Source organism: Cloeon dipterum, chromosome 1, assembly GCF_949628265.1.
Source record: "Cloeon dipterum chromosome 1, ieCloDipt1.1, whole genome shotgun sequence".
NCBI classification, from domain to species: Eukaryota; Metazoa; Arthropoda; class Insecta; order Ephemeroptera; family Baetidae; genus Cloeon; species Cloeon dipterum.
Window position 1 is genome coordinate 5,632,473 of NC_088786.1, and position 20,861 is coordinate 5,653,333.

General features: G+C 35.5%; 1 protein-coding gene across 2 annotated transcripts; it reads right to left on the reverse strand.

The window, feature by feature from the left end:
- Positions 1–1,605: 1,605 nt before the first annotated feature.
- Positions 1,606–20,455, reverse strand: Rh50. Of its 2 annotated transcripts, none has more exons than XM_065497111.1 (8): positions 20,297–20,455; positions 7,030–7,213; positions 5,830–5,980; positions 5,620–5,764; positions 4,269–4,432; positions 3,740–3,877; positions 3,095–3,410; positions 1,606–1,960 (listed from the first exon to the last, which is right to left on the reverse strand). In XM_065497111.1, the coding sequence occupies exons 1-8, from the start codon at positions 20,418–20,420 to the stop codon at positions 1,776–1,778; spliced, it is 1,407 nt and encodes a 468-aa protein (XP_065353183.1). In that variant the 5' UTR covers positions 20,421–20,455; the 3' UTR covers positions 1,606–1,775. The 2 variants fall into 2 exon arrangements, with proteins under 2 accessions (XP_065353183.1, XP_065353182.1); XM_065497110.1 differs by lacking the exon at positions 20,297–20,455 and adding an exon at positions 15,984–16,294.
- Positions 20,456–20,861: the final 406 nt, after the last annotated feature.

Below are 20,861 nucleotides of genomic sequence, written 5' to 3' on the forward strand. Positions count from 1 at the left end.
TGTAACCTGAAATTTTGAGCAAAAAATTCGGGGGCTTTTTTGGGAAATCACGATTTTCGAAAACGGAAAATTTCACAGAGTAAATCCGAAATATCAAGGTATCTTCGGTCCAGATTGGAATTTCGATGTGGTTTTTTCACCTCCACACGTAACTTTTTGAGTAGAACAAATTTGCCATTGGTCAAAAATTTGTAAGTCAAAGGTCAAGGTCACAAATTTGCGTGCAAAATGTTCAATTAAAAATATCGCAAAATACGCCCCCTCGGATTTTTTTCATGAAAACGTAAAAAATGTAGCCCTGAATTTGTAGAATCGAATAGTGAAGAGAAATCGATGGAGACTCTGATAGATCGCGAGATATTTTGAATTTAAGGATTCGTGTGTCGCGCGTCCGGCACGACGACAATATCATCCGGCGATTTTACTTTCGTAATTTACGTCGAAATTTTATATGTAACCCACATGTTATGCATATGATTACCTAGAAAAATAAGCGAGCTTTCCAGTGGTGTGCTTACATTTTGTTTTGGTTTCAAACGTCTCAAGAAATAGCGGCGCGCGAAAAGAAAATACAGATTTTTCAAATATTGATTTTTTTACAAATCTCAAATCTCGGGTTCTAACCATCAGAATTGCAAAAACTACCCACCGTTGGACTCGTCTCGACCTTCCCTGACCAGCTGAAAGGTTTAGGGGTGTTTACCCTCCACCCCTAACTGTAAGATGCTACATTTTTTGGTTTTTTTCTTGGGGGTTGAAGTTCAGCAACTTAGGGGTGGAGGGTAAACACCCCTAAACCTTTCAGCTGGTCAGGGAAGGTCGAGACGAGTCCAACGGTGGGTAGTTTTTGCAATTCTGATGGTTAGAACCCGAGATTTGAGATTTGTAAAAATGTCAATATTTGAAAAATCTATATTTTCTTTTCGCGCGCCGCTATTTCTTGAGAAGTTTGAAACCAAAACAAAATGTAAGCACACCACTGGAAAGCTCGTTTATTTTTCTAGGTAATCATATGCATAACATGTGGGTTACATATCAACTTTCGACGTAAATTACGAAAGTAAAATCGCCGGATGATATTGTCGTCGTGCCGGACGCGTGACACGAATCCTTAAATTCAAAATATCTCACGATCTATCAGAGTCTCCATCGATTTCTCTTCACCATTCGATTCTAAAAATTCAGGGCTACATTTTTTACGTTTTCATGAAAAAATCTTAGGGGGCGTATTTTGCGATATTTTTAATTGAACATTTTGCACGCGAATTTGTGACCTTGACCTTTGACCTACAAATTTTTGAACAGTGGCAAATTTGTTCTACTGAAAAAGATACGTGTGGAGGTGAAAAAACCACATCGAAATTCCAATCTGAATCGAAGATACCTTGATATTTCGGATTTACTATGTGAAATTTTCCGTTTTCGAAAATCGTGATTTCCCAAAAAAAGCCCCCGAATTTTTTGCTCAAAATTTCAGGTTACACCACACTATGAAACACCCCTAACAACATATGTAAAATTCAGGATGGAGAAATAAAGTCGGTAAAATTGACAATTACCCTTAAAAGTCTCCTGAACACACACCATAATGAAACAAACTCGTCGTTTTCTCTGTTTTGGTATGTACAGGAAGAGATTCAACCATTTTTATTTCGAGCGGCCAACAGAAACACACACACACACTCAGAAAATTTATATATATCGACGCTGGTCCGTCTGTCTTGGGGGTGCGGAATGTACATTGGGGGTGGGTTCGAGATCGAAGGGTGCAGTTGTCAGCACTTGGAGTCACGCGATTCCTTGCGCGTGAACGCCGGGTTCAAGTGCGCTTCGGCCGCGGCGCCAGCGGCGCCGCTAACGCCCGAATCGGGCTCGTCGATGGGCACTTCCCAGAAGTGGGCGTCGTCGAAGAATCGGTCGTTCGGCACCTGGCCCATCCACTCGGCGCTCAAGAGGAATCCTTTGAAAGCGAGGAGGGAAGAGAGAAAAATTCAAAATCATAAAATGGAAGAAATTATCAAAAATAAGGAGGTATATAAAATTAAAATAAATTAATAAGCGAGGAAAGTGGAACAGGAAATGAGGCTTTTGAGGAGATTGAGACTATAATGTCTCGACTTGTGCGTTTCAGCTAAGATAAATATATTCTCTAGAGAAAAAGGAAAAACATATATTTTTTATTATTTACTTCGCAATTAATGAGGCAATTATCTAGAGATCGCTGTATGTAACTTAAAAAAATGAATATAGCTCACCATATTTTTTAATAATTTAAAATAAAATATTATCTAAACCGCATTTTTCTTGCTTCAGAAAATTAGCAGAGATATCGACCGAAAAAAACATTGATTTTTAAGATGGAAAAGTAGAATAATAAAATCAGGTCGTATCGAGATGTGCGGGTTCGACTTTAGCAGATTTGGTCAGGGTAAAAACGGGGAGGAAGGGGGCCCCCGAGGGTCGAGGGGTGTCCCCGAAGGTGAGGGTGGCGGAGGTGGGGGCGGAGACGAGGGGCAGCTCCCAGAAGGGCTCGTCATCGAAGTAGACAGGTGGATTTCCGACCAACACCATCAACATGCCTATTAAACACCACAGAATGGCGCACAAAATTCAAATTAAACATTAATCATTTTTACAATTATCAAGTACCGTAACTAATGAAATTATTGAAATTATCTGTGGAAAGAAAACCTAAATTTTCAATACTGAATCTTGTAAAGTTATAAATATTTGAAGCTTATAAATTAAAAGAAAACAATAATAATTAAATAAATAAAAATTATAAGAAATTTTGAAAAAAGTCGGCAAAATAGCCAAAATAAATTATTTATTTTTGTCATTAAAATATGATTTTTTAATTAAATGAGGTAAAATTTAGCGTTTTTGCTCTGACTAAACCTTTCTGATAATTTAATCAAAAACCTTTCTAATAAAATGCATTTAAAAAATAGAAATGCAGCGTAATACTGTTTTTTACAGACCAATTTGTGATGTTTTCAATTCAAACAATAAAGAAAAATAAAACTCGTAGACCTAGCTTACTGTATTATCAATTCTAAGCAATTTTTAACCAAAATATATCGAAAATAAATACCTGTGAGGAGTCCTCCAATGACAGCGACGACAAATGTCACGAGCAGCGCGATGAGCTGGAAGCCGGCCTGTCGGAGGGCGCTTCTGTTGTCGCCGGGCTCGAGGAACATGAGCACCTCGTTGACGTCAGTCAGGGCGCTGGTGTTGTTCATCGGCGCCCTGGCCGGAAACTGCAGGAACAGGCTCTCGCCGTACTCCTTCTCGGAGGCCAGCGCTGCCATCAGCGCGCCCACGAAGCCCGCCAGCACCCCCGGCATTCCGTGCAAATTGTGCACGCCGCACGTGTCGTGCAGCTTCAGCGCTCGGTGCAAGGCTGGCTGCAAAATAAATATAAACTCATAAAATTTCTTTTAAACACAAGTAGAATCAGAAATAAATTTCATAAATTTTAACCCTGAAAATTGGAGGGAATTATTATTTTAGCCTTTTTATTAATGGAGCTTTACACTGATAAATTGCAGGTCCAACTCAGCAGAAATCATGTATTAGTTTTGGGTTTACAACGTATACACAAAGTTATTTTATTTTTTAATAAGAAAAAAATTATGAAAATAATTCTATTAAGAAATTTTCACCTTTTTTAGTATCTCTAAAGGGGTATGTGAAATTTTAGAAATTCCACGTTTTTTTTATCTGTTTTCTATACCTGAATGTATTTGTATCCGATGACTGAAAGAGTTCCCGCCGCAATTCCGACCGCCACCGCGCCGTACGGGTAGAGCATCATGTCCGCCGCGGTGCCCACGGCCACGCCGCCCGCCAACGTCGAATTTTGAATGTGCACCTGCAATAGAAAATTTATAAGTACATTTCTGTGATTTCATTTTAGCTATAAATTGGTATTATTTTAGGTACTTTAGGAGAAATGAATATTAATCTAATTTTTAATCCCGCGGCTATTCTAAAAGACGGGGGAGAGAGCAATTTGAAAATTAAATATTTTATGTTAAAAGCAATTAACAGAAATAAATTCACGTCTATGTGTTCAACCTAAATAAAAAATTATAATTAAGTTTAACTAAAAAAATAAATTGAGATTATTTTTAGAGGTTAAAATTGCTTACAAAAAATGTGAAATACTTTAGGACCGGATAAGATCAGCAAAACTCTCAAGAAAAAATTTAATCTTGCATTTCAGTTTTCTGATAAGAAGAATAATTATATAAGCCTGAGACCATGTTGAATTTGTTGTCGTTGGCGACGAGTGAGGAGACGGCGAACGCGGTGACGCAGCACGCGGACAGCGAGAAGTACGTGTTGATGACGGCGCGGTACTGGTTGTCGCCCGTAACCAGGGCGGCGTTGAACGACGGCCAGAACACCCACAGAAACAGTGTACCTGAAATACAAATTCAATCTAGAGTTTATGATGGAGGCGAAAATTAAAAAAAAAAACAAATGGGGATTTCATTATTTGGGAAATTGATTGACTTCATGTTTTATTGTTAGAAATAACAATTCTAACAATTTTGAGGACATTTTGAAATTCATGCAGAGCTTTTTCCAAAATTTCAGATTTTTTATAATTATTCCTGCTCTCAGCTGATTAAAAAAAATCCAAACTTCCTCTTTCAAGCCCTATATTTTAATGGTGAAAAAAATATCTACGGGTCAGCAACCTTCTTCTGAGAGACCGTTATTATAGAATTAGATTGGTTGGAGGAAATTTGGTTACCTACTGAGGACCTGAGGAGACAATTTATTTGAACTACGCAGGAACTAAATGGTTTATTTACATTTTATTTAAATGAGTATGACCTTGCGAAACTGGTTTTGTCTCCACAGATATTTTAGGGAGGGTCCTTTTAAAAACAAAAACACTCTTAAAAGCAAACCAGTTCTAAAAGTACAATTTTCTGATCCGCTCTCTATGATTTGTTTCCTCTAAAAGATAGTTAAAAGAGCCAACCTGTTTCCAATCTGTAAAATCACTTTCTAAAAATATAAATAGCCAAGCTGAATACTGTAACAAATTTAAATAAAGTTAAAAATCATCCAATTTGTAATTTTCTGAAAACCATTTGCTTATAAATCGCTAAAAATAAAAAAAACGCTATGATTTTCCTCCTAAAACTCGTCAAGGAGAATCGTTTGAGACCAAGAGGGCCTGGTTCAGGGCTCAAAATAGAATTTGGAAATGTCTTAAATCAAGTTTTCTGCACTTAAAAATTAGTAACTTGGGCTCCTAAAAATCCGAAAGAGCTTCATTTATTTAGAAACGCATAAAATAGGCCCCCATGCAGCCGTCCTAGCCAACCCTCTCCACCTCCAGCTGCCGCCCCCAGGCGCGTACACCACAAAACACCTTTAGATTTTTTTTTTAATTTCCCTTTGTGTCTGCAAAATAGTCCCCTACTCAAATTTCTCAGATTTTTTGAAAAAGTCCCAAATGTTAAGACCACAAATGAACAATCTCTGCAGTATTAGACATGTCAAATTCATTTTAAGATTTTTTTAAATTTTAATTAAAATTATTTGGTGCTTTTTTAAAACAAGGTTCTAAATAAGAGTAATGATAATTATTACCTATCATTGCGAAGAGGTCCGAGTGGTACTCTGCGGCCTCGTTGCTGAAATCAGGGTTGTCCTTCCTGCGGAGTGCCAGGCTGACTGCCAGTCCAAAGTAGGCACCGAACACGTGCACGTACATGGAGCCGCCAGCGTCCACGGCCTTGGCATGGAACGGACAAACAAAATAAATAAATAAATTTGCGGAACTGAGCAATTTTTGGTCACCTTGAGGACGTTCATGCCGAACCACTCGTTGGTGGCGAACAAGGCGATTTCGATAAGAGACATTACGATCAACTGCAGCGGCGTCGTCTTGCCGATTACGGCGCCGAGCGAGATGATCACGGCCACGGTCGCAAAGTCCGCACCCAGCATGCTGAAAGTATTGAACAATAATTTGTTTAAGAGATTAGTTTTTTTCTATGTAAAATTTATTTTTGGGTTTTAATGTAAAAAAAAGGGAATGATTCTTCAAAACCCCATAAAATCCTTATTTCAACAAAGAGTTTTCTAAAAACATTTTATACACCGTTGGATATGGCCAAGCACATTAAATTTCGGAGGAAAACATTGAAATTTGAAGATTTACTGCAGAAAATGCCCTTTGATTTTTTTTAAAATAAATTTCAATTTGTTTATGATGATTTTTAAAGCAAAAAATAAATGTAAAAATCTGTCTTGTTGCTTTCATACGCAGTGCACATGTCATGAATAATAAGATCTCTGGTTTAAAATGTATCCAGATCAAGCCAAGCAATATGATGAAAAATGCAAACGTTCATGTCACCTCGGTATTTGTTCCGAGAATTGCGATCATTTCATTGATGCACGTAGTGCCCAAAGGAAAACGAACTTAACACGTGTCCGAGATCGCGCTGTTTGATTCACCTTCTCCTGGCACGCAAAAACAATTATTTTTGTCGGGTCTACGGGTTGTAAGCCACGCATGTGCAAAGAGAAATTTTCAAGAATTTATTTTAATTGTGAGAGCCGTTATGTACATATAGTCGACTGAAACGAAAATTGCGCATCAGGCAGGCTGCTTGATTTGCAAATAAGAAGCACGAACTCATTGTTTTTTATTTAAAAATAATAACGGTTTCGTGAATGAATTTAATTTCAAACTGTTTTGTGGGTTGGTCAAGGGCATAAAAAGCACAGCATTTTTCAAAAGAGCCCGATTTTTAAATTGTAAAAACTCCACTCCAGACGTTTTTAGCCTGATTGTTTATGCTCTCTATAAATTGGCTATGTCAAAACTCAACGATTTGGCGGCCTTTCAATTCTACAATTTATTTCCGCAAGAAAAAAGATTTAGGCGATTGTAATTTGCTTCATAATTAACCATTCGTGCAGCTGTTTCCTTTTCTTCTCCAAATCGCTGCAACTAATTGACCAATTTAATTCTAGGTCTTGCGATTTTACCTTGTGATGCCGACGTTGATGCGTCCGTTGTCCATCTCGAAGAAGCCGCGCGCCAGGATGGCCCACTGCAGGCTCAGCGCCGACACCAGGAAGTTGAAGCCGACCGCACTGTAGCCGTACTTCTTCAGAAAGGTCATCAAAAAGCCCACGCCCACGAACACCATTACGTGCACGTCCTGGAACACTGCACAGAACATTTCTTGTTTAAAAAATATAATCAGAAAATTATTTACTCAGAAGAAAGGTTTTTTTTGTTACGCCGAAACTAAATCGTGTAGAAATTAGGCTGCAATAAAATAGTCAGTTTCATTTTAATTTTTAATTTAATATATATACTCTGCAATGGGTAAAATTTGAATCAGGATTGAGGAAAATTTCAAATTTCGTCAAATTTCTCAAAATATGTATTAAATTATATTTTGCTTGATTTCGATTCCTCTAAAACGGTGTGCGAATTTATAAGCTAAACTACTCTCTGGCTAAATAATTAAGGCATTTTAATAAAGAGATATTACAAATTTTGGAGCTGATTTTCTCAGGAAATTAAATCGGTGCTTTGGGAGTAATAAAACTCTTTTTTAAACAATAAAATGTGAAAATCTGTCGATAAAAATGACTCAACACAGCAATAAAACAATTCTCTGTCACTGCTTTGATAGTAAATTTGAATAAGAGTAGGGAAAGTATATCTGGTGCGTTGTCAAACAAATTTTATTCTCTGCTTTACAATTGCAAAGCAGTTTATTTTGATTTGAAATTATTTTCCAGCCACGGCATACATATTTTCCGCTCAGCTGCTCAACCTCGCTGCGTATTTGATGCAAACGTATCACGACCGGAAACTGAATCACAACGCGGCACCGACTAAAAATATATATTCCACTGCGCGTGTACTATTTTACTTATTCTAGGTTGAAAAATCTAACTTAAATTAATAGAAAATAGAGCATAGATTTTTTTACCAATTCAATTACATATAATTGAAATAAAAATTAAGTATATAGTTTTTATTAGATATAATTTGGATTTTCTATAAAAAAGAAAGAACTGCTCCGTTAATCTTAAAATTTGGGGCATAGGTTTTTACGGATTCGTGCTTTTTTTAATTTTCTGTCGTAGTTTGCTGTGTATAAAATATTGTATGAGAATTTTTAAATTCGTGTGATTTACAAATTAAATTTATTCTTATTTTATTTCATTTATTTCGTTGTATAATTTTAAATTCTCCAGTACGAAAAAGTGACATCTAAATATTGAGAGAGATAATAAGTGAGCGTTTAAGTGAATACATGTTTTGGAAAAAATGGGGATTTTTTTAGATTTAAAGATGCTTGTTTATTCTTGATGACAGTTCTATGCTTGTAGGAAACAAACCACACCGACTAATATTCTGAAATGCACTTTTTTAAGAAACTAATTGTAAGATATAATGGAGACATTGAGTAACAACCTGACCTCAAGATTATTTCAATCGCAATACTCAACAATGTCAACTATTAAAATAAATAATTTGTTTCCTCGAGGGAAATAATTGCTCTCACAACTTCTTGCAATACACGATAGACAGCTAGGGAAATTATTATCAACACGTATATACGACGTTATTTTTTGCTAGGCCTGATTTTCCCCATTCTCACATGATGCGGAACTCGTTATGCTGGCTTGTAATTTACTTTATTGTATCTTAATGCAGGCCAGACGATTTCATAACCATCTCAGCGCGGCCTGCGTTTTTTGCGTTTACCTCTCTCAACTCGGAACACGCACACGCACGCGATCCTTTAAGCAAAATTATCGTCTTTGTAGCGATTGGAGCGTCGTCGCTTTTTATATTTACTTCCTGCCTGCAGCCTTCTGGGTGCCGCTTTATCAATTTCTTTTTCCCGCGAGCAGGCTTTTTCATAGTATGCGCACACGTGTATCGGCACGGCATCAAAATTCTAGAGCCAAAAGTAAACAAACACTCGACTATACGTATATGTAAACAATTATTTCGAAGAGTAGAGAAAGCAGGTTTGGCATCCATGTTAGTGAGGAGAAATAACAACAAATCTGAAAATAACACAGATAATTTTTGAACATAATTATTTAATTAATTATTACCACCAGCACGTTGGCTCGCATTGTTAAGGCATTCTAAGGAGTGTCAAAGCAATGGGTGGTATTTGAGCAGTTCGGAGATCTAATACTGGCTGCCCAATGTCAGAGATGGCAAAAAGTGGTTAGTTTGGTGACTCGAATTGCTCAAATTGCTCAACGGGCTGGGAGGCGCACCGGCGCCGACTCGCTACTTGCTGGTTTGCACCTTTCCAGCATGCGTGATTTGGCTTCACGGGAGGAATGTTTAGCGTTTCAAAAAAAATCCTCGGTGCGGAGGCAAGTGGCCCTTGAGTGGGCTGGGTCCCTGTGCGGCCTCCTGCGCCCATTCAATCCGTTCGCGATGTTATTCGCACTCGGAATTCAGCATTCGTGCTAGTGCAGTGCGCGCCCTTCCCGGTCCTCGGACAGGGATAAAAAAGAGCAAAAAATTATAAAAAATAAAAAAACAGTGTCAGTAAATCAAGTAATTAGGATGTCTCCTGACCACCCTGATGGCCTCCAAAGGGTCATATTGTAAACATTCTTAAATCTCTTGACTTGGCCGTTCCAACAGTATGCAGATTTTGCTGGTAGAACCATTACAGAGGCTTTCAGGCGTCGTTAAAGTGGCCACACAAGGGGATTGAATAATTTTATCGTTCGAGGACCACCCTGACGCCAGGGTTAGATTTTTTACTTGGTCTTTCTGACCTTAGGGGTGACCCTGAGATTGTTCCGAGGGTAGAAATCGTGCCAATCGTGCATTTTATATTTTCTCACTTTCTACCCGAACTCAAAAACGTCTTTTTTAACCTTTCTGTAGCTCGCCTGAAAATTTCTAGCCATTTTACATATCCTTATAAGGTAGCATTTTATCCCGGACTAAGTAAAAAATTAAAGTGACCGGTTTTGAGATATATTTGAAATTTAATAATAAACTCAAAAACTGCTTAAATTTAGATTTTTAGCAATTATAAAAGTTTTTGGCCATCTAAATAGGCATCTTTTGGCACAAAGTTTGATTTTCTGGCTTCATTAGAGCTCGAGTTAATCTCAAATTTATAAATTCCAACAGACTGATTTTCCGGGAAAACGTTAAACTTTTGATTATTTTGACACAACTATCCCATCCAAACAACATAGAAATTAATAAAAAAGGTACACTTTAAAAATAAATCAAATTAAATCTTTAGACCGCCAGTTCATTGTTCTCTCTTGCTCTATTTTTTGTCACTCCCGACTGCGTGTGTGTAACTGCAATATGAATGGACTGACCAACCATCTAGAAATCGCTTGCTTGAGCGTTCTAAAAATAAATTTGCTGCTTCGTATAAGAGCAGGAGCACCGTTGGTTGATCGGACACGACTCTAAGTCGAGAGTCTCAGTTTGCGCGACGCATATTAAAAACCACCTATTCGGAAATTCGACACGACCGTGCGTGCGATTTGAGATTAAAATATTCAGCCGCCAATGCCAAGGCGATGAACACGTACCAAATTCAAATTTGGAGCGTTCCAAGGCGATACATTTTTTGCGAGACGAAATTTGCATAAATTGAAAGTGCCGAGAAATTTTTCAGCGCTTAGGTGGGAGATGCTCTTGAGGTGAAACTGTTGAATCACGTGGCTGATTAATGATTTGTGTTTTGTTTACTGTAAATAGACAAATCTATTTCCTTATTATTAAGAAGCAGAGTATAATGGACACTGCTTTTTATAATGTTTATTTTAGTAAGAGTATAGCCCATTGATACATTTTCTAAATGATGAAAAATGAGTGCGAATTGCGCAAGAGTGGTTTAGTGTGTAATTAAAAAAATAATTATATAGCAAAAAATGGTTTCTTCTTTCCTCGGCAATGAGAGTATTTGATATTTTTCAACAGATTTTACATTGCAAGTAAAATACTGCTGGTTCCAAGACCTGAAAGGAGTTGAATGGCTTACAAATTTTATTCTTCATCAGACAAGAGACAACATCATGCGAAATTTTCAACATCATGTTAAAATTATTGGCAACCTTTTTTTTAAAAAAAATTAATTTGGGCGGCCTTATCTATCACTTTCATAATTTGAAAATTCCAATTTTCCCTAAGCGAATTATCAAAAACAGAGAAGAATCATAAGAGGATTTTAAAGCAATCCCCAGTATTGTCGCATATTTGGATTTTTTTATTTTACTATTTAACACCAAATTTTGCCAATTTAGACGGTATTATTTAAATATAATTTTTAACACTCACCGTCTACAGATTTATAAAGCACGGGGTCCATGGCATTTTTTAATTAAATAATTGTATTTTTCCCAGTTGATATATCCGCAGGTTTCGCACCTGGCAACGTACACTGCCTGCTTTGCTGGCAAGAGAAAATTTCTGACCGTAATTGCGGCGATCAAGAAGGGAAATAAGTGTCTCTCGTTTTAATATCAGAGGCTTCGACCCTGAGAGCCAGGAGAGCGTCTATAAATAGTTCACTTAGAAGACGAGGCCGTCCAGCTAAACACGCACAAAAAGAAAAAATTTGAGCTGAGATGTGCCGGAATTTGAAAAAAAAAATTAAACACGTGATTCCGGCTGGTGCGCACGAGAGAGTTGTTCTTTGACCTGAGCTGAAAATAAACCTGTCGGACGAGTTTTGATATTTTATTTCTGTCCCCATTGGACACAATCAAAATGAGAGAGCGGTTCACGAGCCGCGTGCCGTAAAAATCGCTCATTCAACTCTTTTAATTATTGGAATATTTGCAACATCTGGCCTGCTTGACACAATTGTTGTATGTACAATGTTAGTTGCAGTATGATATTTTTTATAGTTTATTTGTCTTGTCACGAACAATGTTCATATTAACAGGATTGTGTAGAAACTCTATAAGCTTTCTTGCAAATTTTTAACTAATGTAATTATAATTTGGATTTAGTAGCGAGCGTATTGTAGCTTTACTGAGTTTACTGTAATTCTGATCTGATCGATTCTCATAAAATATAAAATTTATTGGAGGTAATTAATAAATAAAATATAATTATTTGCATTTGTTAAAATGAATAAATTATTTTTTTTAAATATAACAACAATTTTAAAATAATTCAAGTTTTATTAAATAAAATCAAAAAAATTATGAATATATAAAAAATAAAAATTATTATTTTAGTTCTATTTAACCACAAAATGTTTATAATCAAAAGAGAAAGAAGACTTAAAATAATACTTTTTAAATTTATATTTTAATATATTTTTTTTAATATAGCAAATTCTTCGTTCATCATGATAAATTTATATCTTTCACGCACTCGATGAAGTCAACGAACGACGAAGAGTAAGTATCATCTCAAGTAGCTTCTCACTTGGATGACTGATAAATCTTCGCTGCTCTTATCGCTGTTTTGACCTAATTTCGCGAATTATCACCATTTTTTATAACAAAAAACTCAGACGCAAATAATTTAGAATAATCTGTTAACCCGTCGTGTTAATTTGGATCGTTTCAAATTTAGAAAGTCGTTCAATTACATTATAGATTTATGTGCTTGTCCTTTATTAAGATAAAAAAGAAAGAACCAGACACAGACACTGAAAGATATTTTTAGCATGTCTGCACTGTGATAATCGGCAGATATGAGATGAAATTTGATCTCTTATTGAGACCAGAGCAGCCAAATCTCTTTAGAAATCAATATTGACGTTGAACTCACGCGAATTGCTGAAGAAAACCGAAATTTATTCAATGATGAATATCTGTGCGGTACATTAAATCAGATTTTGTTTATTCGCGCGACAGCTCCTTGATTTACTCAAAATTCCCTGATTTATAAATATGAAAAATTTAAAAGCCATGAAATAACTCTACAAATATAACTAAAATTTAAAAACAATTCCGGCAATAGATTAATTTTGCATTGTTTTTCAAAAATTATACTGAGATCATTCAATTCAACTCTCCGATTTGAATATCTTTAAGATATCCAATGACTTACACTGAAACAAAAAAATCATCCTGCAATTCTTAGCCATTAATTTAACAAAAAAAGGGCAGCCTTTAAAAATAATAATATTTAATTTGATAATTTTTTCCAAACCTTCTTTCCTCTTATAAATTTTTGCTACATTTTGTATCACGTTTGCAATAATATTTAAGTTATAAGCAGAATTTTACCAATTACATGTGCGAGACAATTAAAAATATAATCTAGTTATCGCAGAGGAAAATTATAATATATGTAAATAAGATAATATATATGAATTAAAATAAATATTTGTTTTAAATAAAAAAGATACAATCGGACCATACTAATTTTAGCAACAATAAGAAATACATAATATATTGCGCTGTCATCTCGAGATCTTATTATAAATGCGCGTTGAGCAAGCAAAGCTAAAAATAGACGAGCCAACAACGACTTTCACAAAATCACAGCCAGATTAACGTACGTCTTTGGCGATGTATAAACGCAAATCAATTGCCAGCGGGGAAAGCAAAAACCTCAAGCGTGCAGATTTCAGTCCATATTGGTTGAGCAGAAGAATTTATTCATAACTGTAATTTTTTAAATTAGTTCACAAAGTGTAATTTTTATTGCACCACTAAAACCTCGTGCGTCATACACGTGCCATTGATTCTTATTTTTTGCACTCGCAGGATTTTTTGCTCTTATATCTGAGCCGAAAACTCGTTCCCTCTAATCACACGTTAGCCCTCGTCGTCTTATGATAAATTAGAATTTATGAGTCCTTTCCAGGCAAGAGCAATTATATCCGACGTGCGTCTTATGGAGGTATACACTCTAAAAAAATTGATTAAAATATTTCAATTATTTGTTGGTTAAAGATTTCAGGGTCTTTTGTTATTTTAATTTTCAAGTTTCCTCTTTTCTCTGAATATTTTTGGCTTTTCAAAAGGTGCGAGTATGTCAATACAGTTACTCCCTTTCCTTTTTAAAATTGCTGTCCTCTACTAATGAGAAACAATTAATTAACGAGTTTTAACTTTTTGGTCCACCCTGAAGCAAAGTCTGTCCAAAGTTAACAAGCAGCTAATGATGAAGTCCTCGGCATTTCATTGCCTATAAAAAAATTATGGTTTGTGGCGAGTGAACGTTTAATTTCATCGCCTGTTAAACCTTTGAGGTGCCCTATTTGGAAGTAGGAAAAAATATCCTGAAGCCGAAATTAAAATCCATTTTTTAAAGGGCCTGTTGAAAATGAAAGGCCTTAAAGATAAAAAATAAAATAATACTGAACGAATTAAATTATAATCCATAATTCATGAGAATAATCACGGTTAGCATCTCTCGAGGAAATTTGCTAGTAAATATTTCACTTAAAATGCAAAAAGGCCCCTGAGCGTGAGCTCTTGTCGGCGCTTTATAGTTTGAAAACGCTTGTTGGAATTTAACTTGCGCCAATAATTACTCCCTAATAGGCCATTTTTGTTAACTACAAAATAGTGTAAAAGTTCAATGCCTTCCAAATTGTCGAAGATTGCTCAGATTTTTGTTAAAAAAATAATACGTAAAATATTCATGAAGTCGTTATTCTTTATGAATTCATAAAGTATAACGACCGATAAAGGGTCAACTGACAATTAAACTCCACTAAATGGTAACTGTTTTTTTCCTTTTTTTTTTTTTTTTTTTTTTGAAAGTAAATCAAAATTTAAGCAATAAAAGACCAATGGATGAGAATTATACTTGATTTCCGATTCCTCTCGTCGAGAATTTCGATCCTGGTGAAATAAATTAGTTTCTAATAAAGAAACAGTGCTCTGCGTTTGATTTGCTAGACAATTTTTTCGACCTAGGAAAATTTAAGAGAGTATAATACTTTCTGTAAAGATAAAATAATTTTTCTGGACTTTGCAGTCCATTAAATAGCTTCAAAGAAAAATCACCAGCAATTTCCTTATATGATAAAACAAATTTTATCTTACCGAGGTAAATTGGTTTGGTATTAAACATACATATTTTTTCTGTGCATTCTTAAAGCTTTTATGAGCAGATATATGACGCAAATGTTAACACAGCCACACGTGAATCTAATAATCGCCTTAGGAGCCATCCAAATATACCAATAAAACGTTTTCCGTTTATACCGTCTGCGAGTTGATTAAATATCCATTAAAACATAGAGCATTTTCACGTGGTCAGGGAATCATAAAAATAATCCTTGGAACGAAATTGAATAATTTGAACTCTTTTCGTAATTTGCTCAAACACAATATTGCTGAGCGTTTAAGCTCCCTTTTTGGGTCTATATATTTGTTTTAATTTTCTACGAATTAATTTTTTAAACCTACCCCGTACAATCCGTTCTTATTTACTTGCTAACAAATATTTAAATTTTGCTAAACCCACTTTGCTTGATATCAAAATTAAATAGAGTTCGCCAATTTTGCAATACGTTAAAATGCACCACTGGTTTTTTGTTCCAAAAACCACTGGACATAAAAACACAAGTTTTGGTTTTTCGGGTTTTCCGCATTTTTCTGAAATTAACCTCAAAGAGGTAAAATGTTGTGCCAAAAAATTATTGAAAAATACAATATTTAGTGTTACAATTTTTGGTCTACTGATGAAGCCAGTAGCATTTATACTATTTTTGATCATCCATCATGAGAATTTTTATCTTCAATAAAAATGCATTTCAGAAAATTCATTTATGCAAAAATGCAGAATAGCCCGCCCAAAAAATAGATTTTTGCAACACAGTAGTTTTTTTTTAAACGCGGGTTTTTACAACCCCTGAAATTAAAATGGTTTTAATTGAAATATTTGTTACAAAAAATATTAGAAAATGTCATTTGAATTTACTTTTTCAGGGGAGGCGGGTGATTATTGATTTTAATATTTTTCAAATAATATAAATTAAGATGCCACATACTGGGGTAGTGTTTCGTGATGCGGAGGTTGCGCTGGTCGAAGCCGCCCATGACCGGGAGGTAGCTGTTGCGCGAGTCGCTGGCGTCTGCGTGCGGCTCGTACTGCGTCGCCAGTAGCGTCAGCGTGAGAAGCGTGGCCTGCAGAAGCGCGACCACCAGGCCATCGCGCATCCTCTGCAGCTGCCGGCCCCGCGCATCCCCCAGCCGCGACACTTTCCGCCGCCGAACGGCCGCCGCCCCCAGGCCCACGTGGGCCACCGTGGCCGCCGCCGTAGTGCAGCAACCGCACCGCTCGGGCATCTCGCACCGACTGCCGACTGCCGGCCCAGCAGCACGCACGGCCCCACTCGCGCTTTACCATCCCACTCCACGCGTTCACGTCTCCGCAATTTTGTAAAACACCATACAAACGAAACAATATTTTGATACAGCTCCTATGTATGACACTTTAACAGCGTTTTTGATGCAGAAGATGACTGTTTTGGGCCGCTTTGAGCCAAATTTTTAGCATTTTCTTGCAGTTTTTGTTTATGTATTAAATTAGAATATAGAAATGAAAATGAATCAATTTAATTTAGCAACAAATACCTTGTTAATCGGAATTTCTTTTTTTTACTATGTATACTTGCGATTTGTCTGGCTAAAAATTATTATTTACCCCTTGCATATTTTGTTTACCGAAACGAACAAGACGTATTTTTCAACTTTGCAAAGGTGCAAGAATAAATTTAAAATTGATAAACAAATCTTCCTATGTTAGCTAGAAAATTGAAATAAAATGTCTAAAAAAAGAAATCTTCAGGAGAGCAGTTCTGTCTGTTTTCATCAGTAAAATTTATATCACAGCAGACATCAGGTTTTTCAAAAAATTCTGGCCAAACTCGGCTTTTCAGCAACTGATTCTGCTAGAAATAAGCAAAACAAATGTAACAAATACAGCGAGAAACTCGTTTTTTCAAGCTTTAATTCTCAAGTGTACTCGCTAATTTGAAAATTGGTTAAAGAAATAAATGCACTGAATTGTCAGGTTTTGTTTTTGTGGCTAAATATACGACAATTTTAAACGGTATTGTTAGACAATTTAAGGTGTTTTTTTAGGTTTTAAATGTGGCTCAAATGTTTTTTAAATTGCGATATAAATGCTAATTTGGTGACAAAAAATAAATCAGAACACATGGAAAATATGTATAGCCCCAAATTAACGGAGATATTGAATAGTTGATCACATTTTCAGGCAATTCAGCTATTATTGAAATTCAAATTTTGTCAATTTTCTCCAAATTTACAGCGCTTGACCCTATTTTCTTGGCAAATATCAATCCAACAGTGAGTGACACATTTTTTGGGAATCTCTTTAGTGCGAAAAAAAATACGATTTTAATTATGAAGACACCTTTTTTACCTTTTGAAAAGCATGCTAACTTTGGAGCCACCTTTCTCTTAAAATTTACGTTTCTGCCTAGGTCAATTTTGTATCTAATTGAATTGTTTTATGCATTGTAAACAAGGAAATAATGTTCTACAGTGTGCTGCAATCAAAAGAAGACCTTGCTATCGAAAAAAGTTGCTGTAATAATTCAATACAAAGGATATGAATAAAATTGGTGCTGGACTACTGGCACTTTTATTGTAAAATGACAATAATCATTGTTCGAAATTTAAATGCGTCACCTGGACAGAAAAGCGAAAGTGATATTCTTTATATGAGAGTCATTATTCTGCATTGCTTGTAGAGCTGAAAATAAAAGCGTAAAATCCACACTATAGTCTTTGTTGTTGCTCTGTACGAAACGAATTGTCATTTCAATGCAGCGAACTGCGGAGAAGTCTAGAGTTTAGTATAGAGAGGCTGACGGTGCAACTTTTCTGAATTTAGCCAACAGTTTAATGACAGCTTTTCTCTCTTAAAGTGGATCGCAACAACCGCTATTATGAGCTGGATTTTTTTTCTTATTTAAAGGTCTGGAGGGTCTGGAGTAAGAAAGAGGGTCAAGCACATTCTTAAACCACACAACGGACAAAACTTACCTAAACAAATTAAAAATTGATCTGAGCAGAGTTTAATAAGAAGAAAAACTGATATTGAAAATTTAGTAACACTTGATTAATAATTTAAAATAGAATTTGATAAATATATAAAATTAAGATTTAAAAGTTTTGCTATTATCCTCTTTAATCTGTGACAAGGCTGACTTTAAAAGGCACGTTTATATCTTCAAGAATTAAATTTGCATTCAGAGTTTTCATTGCTTATAACTTTGCTGACTAAGGCTGCGAGAATCATTTCAATTGAACAAACAAAAAATAGCCCAGCTTCATAATCGCATCGAGTAAATAATTTCATGTGATGAGTGAAGACGCAGACAAACAAATATATTCCAAGGCTAAAAATTAATACTGCGCCATTAGACTTAAGAATTAGATTTAAAATACATTATATGAGTATAACTGAAAATAAAAGCTACGAAATTTTATTCCTTCCGAGACTTAAATGGAGCAGTCAAAGTACATAAATTCTACAGTTAAACGACCCGCGAAGAGATGACTTTAATCACACTGTACAAACGCATTGGCGCTATGTATGCACTTTCTAAAAATAGGATGCTCGCACTCACGCGGAAAGTGTGCGGCGGTGGCAGGCTGGGGTCGGGGGTGATAGGCGACGTGACCCGCGAACAGGGCCAGCAGCACCAGTTGGAGCGACAGCAAAATCATACCGTCCTTGCCCAACGCCATCGCGGCCTCGACTGCCCATCCGCATCCAAGCACAAAGAAAAAAAAACGCGGCTCACCCCCGCGCACCCTCAGGGGAGGAACTAAAGCCGAATGATTGGAAATCGAATCCGGTCTTTTACCAGGATTTGCTGTATTATTTTTCGAGTTTTTGAGTGTATCTAATTTAAATTGTTTATTTTCTTAAAAGCACTTGTTTAAAATTGTTAACTATAGTTTAATGATATTAAAAATGTTTAAACAATCAATAATTGATTTAAAAATCAGTTTTTTTCAAATGTGGCTGAAATTTGGTGAGTTTGAATTTTAAAAATAATAATAATTTGACTCTTAACATTACAGGAAAACTTGTACATCAATTTAAAATCGTTTTTAAAACATGCTTGGACTTTTCTTGCAATTAATGATTAAGTACTAAATTTAATATATATATAGAAGTTGATAAAATTACTGAATTTTCAAAATATACTTTAATAAGTGAAAATATAAGTAATAATTTTGAATTTTTAAGATGAAGCTCAGAAATTTAATTTAATTTTACGAATATTTCATGATTTTCTTAACTAAAATACAAAATCTAGGAAAAAGCTGTAGGAGTTGGTTGATTGTGCCTATTTGGTATTTTATTTAAATATTTTCTTTGGCTTTACATGATGTTTTCAAGCAGTTTAAAATTATAAAATATACATAACTAAACCAATAATACACTTATGAATGTACCCCAATTTTTCCAGAGGAAGTATTTGTCAAACTTAATAAGTTAGTTATTAATGAGAAAGTCCAATTAGATTTAAATCCAATTTAATTTTTTATAATTAGCGATATATAACGAAACAAAAAAGAGCTCAGCATGAAAAGCAGTGTGCCTTTTAAAGCCCTTGCAAAACTTTCGTAATCCTGAAATTATTTTCTTTTTAACCATGCAACTACAAATAAATGCTTGGCGGCTGTATATTTAAGGATTATTCTTGCAATTTAAAGGACACGGGAACTCAAAATATAACATTTAAATATGTTAAGTACAGAAGTTTTTTATTTGAACTAAAGTTTAGTAAAAATTGAATAAAAAATCGAATAAAAAATATTTTTGGCAGTGCCAGGCATAACTAAGTCCTGGTCTGACTCGAAAATTAGCTCTAAATTTATGAATCGGTCTCCTCGGCAAGCACAGACTAATGGCCAGTAAACTAAGGAATGTTAATTTTTTGGTAAGCTTTTTTTCTTTCTTTCAAAAAGTATATATTTCAGTCAAATGCATGCCTAAAAATCGTCTAAAAGCGAGACTATTATAAAAAAACGCAGCTTTTTTAAACACAGTTGGAATTTTTGTTTGAATTTTAATTTTTTTCCTGTCACACAAATCCAATTTTCATTTCATAATGCCATACGTCCTTGAGAGGAACCATCCTAATTTCCAGTGTCGACCCGAAATTCCGATTTCCGCGTTCTCGATTTCGAGTGATCAGTGCATGGCTGATGAGCACGCACGGCCTTGGAATAGCAGATCAAAGCCAATCAAATTAATTATTCACTGCCGCTTCTGATGAGCGGAAAACGTTTTGGGAGAAAATCCGATACATACTGGGCGCATATTGATGAATGCTCTCCTTTTCGGCCTCTTTGTAGACGACGAAAATCTTGTAGAGGCCGAGTAGCACCAGCTGCGACATCGACACCACCACGAAGCATCCCGGCGCCACGTCCATTTCGGCCGATCCCTTTACGCAGACTTAATTGTTGAGGACAAAAAGAGCAGAGATGAGGCGGGCGCGTGACTGCACCAAATCAAAGGTGCAAAGCAGAAGCGGCTGACTCCAATTTACACTTTGGCTAAGCTGCTCTGTAGCTACCGGAATTTAATTTGTTTGCAGAAAGATGCTTTGCAAACTGGCACTATAACATTTTTAGGTTTGAATATAGAGCGCTTTTTTAATTAGAAGATTATAGACATAGGAAGGGAAAAAACTTAATTTCAGCAATATTTTTGCAAAATCATACACTTATGAAATTAAATGTCTGCTAAAATTTATTTAAATAAAATAATGGAAATGTTTTTAATTTTCCCAAAAATCTGCACTTTAAAATTAGATCTTGAATAATATATATATAGTTAAATTTTACTTTAAATTAAACGTGACGATTATTTT

Excerpts from the sequence above, each read along its gene's own strand:
- Rh50 (XM_065497110.1), bottom strand. The coding sequence starts at position 16,281 with ATGCCCGAGCGGTGCGGTTGCTGCACTACGGCGGCGGCCACGGTGGCC. Across the intron at positions 3,878-4,268 it reads ACGACAACAAATTCAACATG|GTGCACATTCAAAATTCGAC; the intron begins GTCTCAGGCTTA and ends TTTCTATTGCAG. Across the intron at positions 3,411-3,739 it reads TCGGATACAAATACATTCAG|CCAGCCTTGCACCGAGCGCT; the intron begins GTATAGAAAACA and ends TTTATTTTGCAG.